The following is an 8,652-nucleotide window of genomic DNA, read 5'->3' as shown; positions in this document are numbered from 1 at the left end:
TTCTTCTTTTCATATTAATTAGATATTGATCATCTTTTCCCTCCTCCCTGGTTACTTTCCCTTGTCTCGTTTTGTAAGTCTTTCTGCTTTCTCTTCCCCTTATGGTATCTAAAAAAGAAAAGAAAAGAGAAGAGAGAGAGAAAAAAAAAAAAAAACCTTAAAGAAGAACTGTATATCCTGAAACTTCTGCGGGTTTCTAAATGACACTGAGCATGCTCAGTAGCTAGGGCAGGTTTTGTTCGCGGGTAGCTGGCCTGATTCGACCTCTCCAAAAATAGACGTTTAACCCTCGCTGAACTGTTTAAAGATGTAATTCGTCTTGCTCTCTCCTCCTTTTCAAGGTTCCAAAGAGAAGCTGCGAGGATTCCAAGGTCCCACCGCCTTCACAGCCAATGAGGAGCCTGGGAGGGAGGAGCTTCGTGCAGCTAGAGCTTCTGAGGGAATCATCCCCAGTAGATGCAGTGGAGTCTGAGCTCTGCTGTGTATGTCACAGACGAACAAAATAATAAAATAAAATAAAACAGTAAAGGAAAAACGCTACAGACTATGTGATGCTGTAGGACTTTCTGAAACATCTACTGGGGGTTCCTGTGGAGTATGATCTTTTAAAAAGAATTCTTTTTGAAGCCGGTTTGGGTAACTGGGAAAATGATACATATGCTAAATGCAGCAGCTGATCGAATGAAATGGACCAGATCGGGTGCTGCTAAGAGGGCTGCCTGCCTGGTGGCTGCAGCATATGCTCTGAAAACCCTCTATCCCGTCATTGGCAAGCGTTTAAAGCAATCTGGCCACGGGAGGAATAAAGAAGCTTATCCCGCTGCAGAGAACAGAGAAATACTGCATTGCACCGAGACCATTTGTAAAAAACCTTCGCCTGGAGTGAATGCAGATTTTTTCAAACAGCTACTAGAACTTCGGAAAATTCTCTTTCCCAAACTTGTGACCACTGAAACAGGGTGGCTCTGCCTCCACTCGGTGGCTCTAATCTCAAGAACCTTTCTATCTATTTATGTGGCTGGTCTGGATGGAAAAATCGTGAAAAGCATTGTGGAAAAGAAGCCTCGGACTTTCATCCTCAAATTAATCAAGTGGCTTATGATTGCCATTCCTGCCACCTTTGTCAACAGTGCAATAAGGTACCTGGAGTGCAAACTGGCTTTGGCTTTCAGAACTCGACTAGTAGACCATGCCTATGAAACCTATTTTACAAATCAGACTTATTATAAGGTGATCAATATGGATGGGAGGCTGGCAAACCCTGACCAGTCTCTTACTGAGGATATTATGATGTTCTCCCAGTCTGTGGCTCACTTGTATTCCAATCTGACCAAACCTATTTTAGATGTAATCCTGACCTCCTATACACTCATCCAGACTGCTACGTCCAGAGGAGCAAGCCCAATTGGACCCACCCTGTTAGCCGGACTTGTGGTGTATGCCACTGCTAAAGTGTTGAAGGCTTGCTCTCCCAAATTTGGTAAATTGGTAGCTGAAGAAGCTCATAGAAAAGGCCATTTGCGGTATGTGCACTCCAGAATTATAGCTAATGTGGAAGAAATTGCTTTTTACAGAGGACATAAGGTAAGATAAAAATTAAGGTGATGAGTGAAATGTGAGACTGTTCAATCAGCCACTGCAGTGCTACACCATCTGTTGTATATCATCAGTTGTATACTGATGACTATTGGACCCACTTTCTTAAACTTTTTGATTTCTGTGATTGCTAAACTTAAATTAAAATGTACACTTCATTATCTTTTAAAATGGCAGGCTGTTAAAGAATTATAAAGTGCAAACTTTTTAAAAGTTTGATGAGAATAAAATTTCAACATTTAAGAAACAGCCTACATATCTTGAGTTACACAAATATCTCAAAAACACGTTCTTAAAACTTAAACCCTAACTTGGTAGGTGACCTTAAAGTATGTGAAAAAAAAATACATATTTGGAAACTAAGAGTAAATACCTTTCCATTGAGGTGGAAAATTTAGAATGGTTTTCTTAATTGTCATTCCTTTGTTGCTTAAGAGGGGGAAAACCACATTTCATAAGGAAGACAATTTTAATAATTTTGCATGTCTGATCAATTTTGGAGCATCCTAAGAAATGCAGAAGAGTTTCTTATAAAGTAATATTTCTATTATGTTTAGTTTATGCACAGCACATAGTTTGACTCAAAAGAGTCAGTGAAATTAAATTTTGTCTATTTAAAAAAATAAAATTAGGAAACGAATAGGAAAAAAGAAGTTCAAGAATATTTTTAAATATTTAATATTTTCAACATTAAGTAGATCCTTAAAACAATTAACCAGATTGCACAGATTTTTAATGCATGGGAGTGACTTCAGATGTTAATTATGACATATTTTAAAAATGATGCATCTGAAATCTTAATACAGATGACTTGGCAAATGAAATAATAAGTTGAAGATATTTTAATTATTAAGGAGGATTATTTAGCTTTTAAAACATCTGAAAATATCAAAATTTTTAAATAGCAGAACCAATGTAAATAAAAGATTTTGAAACAAATTTAGGACCTTTACTCCCACTTGAAAATTGGCCTGATATGTTATATTAATCATGTTGATTTGTCCTTCTTCCTGAATCATTGAACACAATGATGTATATTACAGTGTGCTGTACGGTTCTTGCATAAAAGACAAAATCCAGTAAATTGAGTCAGTTAAAAGGTGGAGTTTATAAATGTATGTCATGTATTTATTTTTAGAATGATATGGTTCTAATATTGTTTATCCATGTCTTACAAATATAGTTTTAACAGCTTAAATTTTGAAATCATAATGATAAATCACTTTTGTGGGGACACACACACACACACATTTGAGGAGGGGATTGCTGCAGATTGAGCCTAGGGCCTCATCCATACTAGGCAAGTGCTCTACTACTGAATACACCCCCAGCCCAGTTATATGTATTTTACACTTAATATTATATTCATTGAATAGCATAAAATTTTTAAATAGTCCCAAGTATAACCCAAACTAAATAATAATGACTAATTATAATATAAATCTGTATTTCTTGGTTGTTAAGGCCCATAGATAATGCTATACTAAGTAAACCAAAATAATAATAAGTTCTTATCATTAAAAACAGCCCTCAAGCACATATGGTATTTATTTTCATAAGTATGTTAGGTTAATTCTTATTTTTTTTTCTCTATAGGTAGAAATGAAGCAACTCCAGAAGAGTTACAAAGCTTTAGCGGACCAGATGAACCTTATTTTATCCAAACGTTTGTGGTACATCATGATAGAGCAATTCTTAATGAAGTACGTTTGGAGCAGCTGTGGACTAATTATGGTGGCTATCCCTATTATCACTGCAACTGGCTTTGCAGATGGTGGTAATAATATTTACACTTAATCTTACATTTATCTTTAACATTGTTTCTCTTGAAGATGTCATTGCTTGTCTCATGTTAGTGAAACTATGTGTATAGAAATTATTCTGTAGTTATTAGTAGTCAGAAACAATGTCAGACTTTCCAACACTTAGAATTATGGAAACAAGTGACTCAAAGAACCTGAGTTATCTCAAAGAATTGGAGATATGTTAGAGATCTCTGATGCAGTGTTACTTGGAGTACAATTTTAATTATACTGCCTAGTACATAAATTCTCTAGTTTACAGTTAACCTCAAAACAAATCAGCACATTCAGAAAGAGCATAACACAACCTTTTCTCCTGTTTAGTTTCATATCCCATGAACTAGTCTATAATAGAGTCCATAACTGAATTTGCACTGATTAGTGATTTGGAAACTTGGTTCACTACATTGGGCACCAGGAATATTGTTTCACAGAGTATGAGAATGCCATGGAATAAAGTGTACCCTACTTATAGGTAATACTGATAACTCTTACATAGCGTGATTTAGTGGTATAGTGGGGGAGAAATTATAAGGCTGCAATTGTCTAATTCTAAATCTTTACCAACAATTTTCATCATTTGGAATAATTAAGAAAGATAAGGGCAAGAAAGGCTTTGTTAAAATGTTATGTAATCCTTAGATAGAAATTTGGGTTTTGGGTTGGTGATACTAACTCTACCCATTAGTAGAATGCTTGCCTCCCATGCACAAGGCCCTGGGTTCAATCCCCAGCACAGAAAGGAAGGAAGGAAGGAAGGAAGGAAGGAAGGAAGGAAGGAAGAAATTGAATTCTCAATTGGCAGGAATGGAAGGGAAATATAGTCAGACCTCTATATTCTTGGATTTGAATACAAGGATTCAACCAGAGATGAAAACTATTTGGAAAATATTTGTGTCTATGATGAGTATGTACTTTTATTGATATATTTCCTTTATAATACAATACAACAACTATTTACATAGCATTTATATGGTATTGGATATCATAAGTTACTTAGAGAGGATTTGAACTATATGAGAAGATGTAAGTTATATGCAATTACTACATCACTTTATGTAAGTGACTTTGCATCTGTGAAGAAAAATATAGCAGGATTCACCTTATTTTATATATACTTATGGTATAAAATTAAGGATTAATAGTTCTTTGCTTAAAGCAAGCTATAAAAATATATAATCTGTAATATTTTAAAACAGTGTTTCAGTGCTTTAACCAATTTTACAAAAACACTTGTCAAATTTAAGCCATTCTTAACCTAAAAATGTTCATGTTAGTAAACCATTTTTAGAAAATTATTGTGTAAGTTCTTCTTTATGGTAAGTGCTATATACATACCTAATAGACTACACAACAAAACTACCTGACAGTGTATTTAGACCACTGAAGGAATTGATTTTATCTGTTTTTATGTTTTCAAACTTTACCCCAAAATGATCCCCAAAAATTTTTATATTGAAAAATGGTATTGTTAATAATAGTGTTTTAAACATAATCTTTTCATAATGAAATAACTACATTTTCAAGAGTACAAAAGAAAAAAGGCAGTTAAAAACCTGTGGCCATAAGATTAGTTTTATTAAGGAATTTGACAAAATATTCATTAAAAATTTATTCATCACAATAATAATACTTATTTTAAAGTTTTACATATAATATATATTAGAGACAATCCCAATGACAAGATTATGGTGTAGTTCTGTCAGCAGTGTTCGGTCTTACTGGAAAACCCTGGAGTATTTGACAGAGAACAGTGAAAATGCAGCTATTAATGGTGACAAATTAACCCCACAGAGACCAGTAAAAAGGTAAACAATGTACATGAGGAGTCTAACAAGGCCAGTTAGCAAGACATAAAAAGATATTTAAAAATAAATCCTAAAAATCCTGAAAATGCAATATTAAAGGAACATTATTTTAGGTTGAAACTACAATGATAATTCCATTGATGCAAATGAAAAAGTATTTCTTAAAGTTGGTTCCCAAAGAAAATTTTTATACAGAGGAAAAGGATGCAAAATTTTCATAGAAGAAAAAATGAAATCATGTGACAGAATATTATGTTTCAAAATCTTCTGTACATCTAAGGTTCTGTAATATCTATATGTATGTTCACATGAATGCATATATATGTATATAAATTTACTAAGTATTTTTGACATATGATAACTTAACGTGAAATATTTCACTCAGACAAGAATTTTTTTCATATATAGTGATATGTCTTTGGGATTTTAGGTCTTGGAAATACATACCATATTTTCTAATCTACTTTTTAGTATTAATTTACACTTAATTCTTTAGATGTCCTTTAGTTTAAAGATGTATGATGATGTATGTTTTAAGGCAAAAAAGGTGGGGAAAATATGTGAATGGGAGAATAGAAAAAAGAAAAAGTAGGATAGAGGGGAAAGAAGAGAATAGGAAAAAAAAAAAGCAGACCAGACATAGTGTTCAAATTGTCATCTGCTGTTTAATAGTTATCCATCCGTGGGAAAATTACATAAACTTTATAGGTCTTAGTGTTCCTGTCTTAACAATAGGGATGATAATATACATTGTTCAGAATTGTTATGAAAATATATGCAATGTACTTAATGTGTTTTGAAACAGCCCCTAGTAAGTAGTAAAATTTGAGTGGAAACAATTGTTATTTATTTTATTTGTACCTTTTGAGTTCTCATGTCAGATTGCCTGGGTTCAGATGGTGGAAGTTTTGTTTACTAGGCTCTGACCTTGGGAATATCTCTTAACATTTTGTGTGTCAATTTCCTCATGTCCAAACAGGGGAAATGTGCAGGGTTGTTATGAGGGTTAAGGAAAAGCACATATGTGAAACTCAGAACAGTGCCTGGCTCATAGAAAATGCTCAATTGGTGTTTGACAATGTGATTAATGTTACTGTTTAAAGGAGCAAAGAATATCAAATTAATTATGAAGTCAAAGGTTAAATTGTGGATAGGGGAAAGAACCAGCATAATTGTTGTTAGAGGAGAAAAGAAAAACAGTTTTGTGGTACATTTTCTGTACTTCAATTTTTAGTGAAATTTTATGGTAAAATAGTATTATGTTTGTATACAAGTTCACATTACAATATCGCTTGTAGAACGTGCCCTTTTCACTTCAGAAGAGTAGCTTAGATCTTGTAGTCTAGAGCCCCAGCCTTGCTTAAGATCAAAGCACTAAGAATTGGAGGCATTATATACTCCTAGCCCACTGCTTTTTTCTCCTGTACCATGCTACCTCCATATTCACTACATTAAAACTTAATAAGGGACTTGAGTAAGTTTGAGATCAAGTAATTGTGAGATCCAATGGTTGAAAAAGAGACAGTGAAGTAGTTAATTATGTAGAGGTTCTATTCTATTATTTTTAAAGAACATTGCCTCTTTTTCTTTGTACTAAGAGAAAGATAAATTATGTGAACAAAATAATTACCTAAAAGGTATAATCTCCATGTTTCTTTTCATTAGTAGGCCCTTTCTTCTCTTTTTATCAAAAGCAGTTCTGGACAAGGCCAGGAAAAGCTACTTATAGTTCCCTTTTGACATACCTTGTCACAGACACCTGTCACCAGAGGAAAAGAGCACCTAAGCTACTTGCTCTTCCAATAGTGTCCACATGCTTGTGATATGAGAGTGTGAGGTGGAACATTAGGAGTAGCAACTGAGAGACACTTCTCCCAGAAATCAAACTAAATTCTGTACTTAGTACCATGGGTAACATTTTTATTCCTAAATTTACCTTTGACAGATTATATCCATAGCTCCTGCTGTATTGTCTCATGTTCTGATGTCAAATTACCGAAACATCATTTTATATTTTGGATCAATTTGGATATAATTCCACTTCTGTTGAACAATTACCATAGCAGTAATTATCAATGCATATTGAAGACATACTTTTTAGACATAATTAGTTAAGCACATAAGTGGCTATAATTTTTAAAAGTATAACATACACATCAAAAAGCACAATCAGGGCTGGGGCTGTAGCTCAGTGGAAGAATACTTGCTTAGCATGCCTGAGGCACTGGGTTTGATTTTCAGCACCACATAAAATAAAAAAATAAAATAAAGGCATTCTATTCATCTACAACTACAAAAAAATTTTTTTTAAAGTACAATCACTAGTGTACCATTCAATGAATTTTCATAAGTGAATACAAAAGTCATCATCACTGAGGAGAAATAGAATCTTACTATACCAACACCCCAAAAGCCTCAATAAGCCTTCTGATATTATTACCATTGACTATATTTGCTGGTTTGGGAAATTTATATAGATAGTATTATAAGTATGTACTCTTTTCATGACTATCATCTTTCATTTTTGTATTATGAGATTCATCAGTGTTATCCTCAATAATACTTATTCTCACTGCTTTATAGTATATCATATTATGTCTATACACTTTATCCATTCTGTTGTTGGTAGACATTTGGACTGTATCCAGTTTTGATGATGTTAGTTTTGAGGAAAATGGTGGTGCTATGAACATTTTTGTAAGTTTTTTTGGTGAATTTATACATTTCTATTGGTACTTACCTAAAACCAGGATTGGTCGATTACAGGCTATGTATGTGTTCAGATTTCCTAAATTTGTTAAACATTTTCCCAAAGAAGTGCTTCCAATTTACATACCAATCATCAGTTTATAAGAATTCTAGTTCATACACGTATTTGTCAATGTTTGATATTGTCAGTCTTTTTTATTTTAGACATTGTCATGAGTATACAGTGGTATTTCACTATGCTCTTAATTTACATTTCTCAGATGACAATTGAAGTTAAGCACTTTCTCTTTTTTGTTGTCCTGTCTTATGAAGTGCCTCTAAATCTTTAGCTTATTATTAACTTGGTTTATTTGTTTTTTCTTATTGATTTGTAAATCAATCTAATGAATGTGTGATTTTTTGTCAGATATGTGTATAAATATATATAATATATATATATATGTACACACATACACATAATCTCAAGTGTCTTTTCCCACCTGATGTCTTACTTTTTCAGTTTTTTAACAATGTTCAAAAGAATTTCATGATTTTAACCTAGTTTTCACTGTGGCTAGTAGTTTCATGTCCTATTTAAGAAATATTTGTATAACCCAACATCATAAACATATTCTTTTATTTTCTAGAAATTTCATTGGATTTTCATTTCACATTGAGATCTTCAATTTATTTAGAATTGATGTTTATATATGGTATGAGGTAGGTTAGGGATAAAAAGTTTGGTGGAGATTAGTCAA

General features: G+C 33.1%; 1 protein-coding gene across 3 annotated transcripts in view; it reads left to right on the top strand.

Moving 5' to 3' along the window:
* Nucleotides 1-452: 452 nt before the first annotated feature.
* Nucleotides 453-8,652, top strand: part of Abcd2 (ATP binding cassette subfamily D member 2) — a 110,507-nt gene continuing 102,307 nt past the window's right edge. For all 3 annotated transcript variants that reach the window (XM_076854310.1, XM_076854309.1, XM_076854311.1), the window contains exons 1-2: nucleotides 453-1,584; nucleotides 3,193-3,373. In XM_076854310.1, the coding sequence (XP_076710425.1) occupies nucleotides 649-1,584; nucleotides 3,193-3,373 (1,117 nt within the window). In that variant the 5' untranslated portion in view covers nucleotides 453-648. The remainder of the gene's footprint in view (nucleotides 1,585-3,192; nucleotides 3,374-8,652) is intronic.

This window comes from Callospermophilus lateralis, chromosome 4 (genome assembly GCF_048772815.1).
Source record: "Callospermophilus lateralis isolate mCalLat2 chromosome 4, mCalLat2.hap1, whole genome shotgun sequence".
Lineage (NCBI taxonomy): Eukaryota > Metazoa > Chordata > Mammalia > Rodentia > Sciuridae > Callospermophilus > Callospermophilus lateralis.
This window is presented reverse-complemented; position numbering and strand designations above follow the sequence as displayed.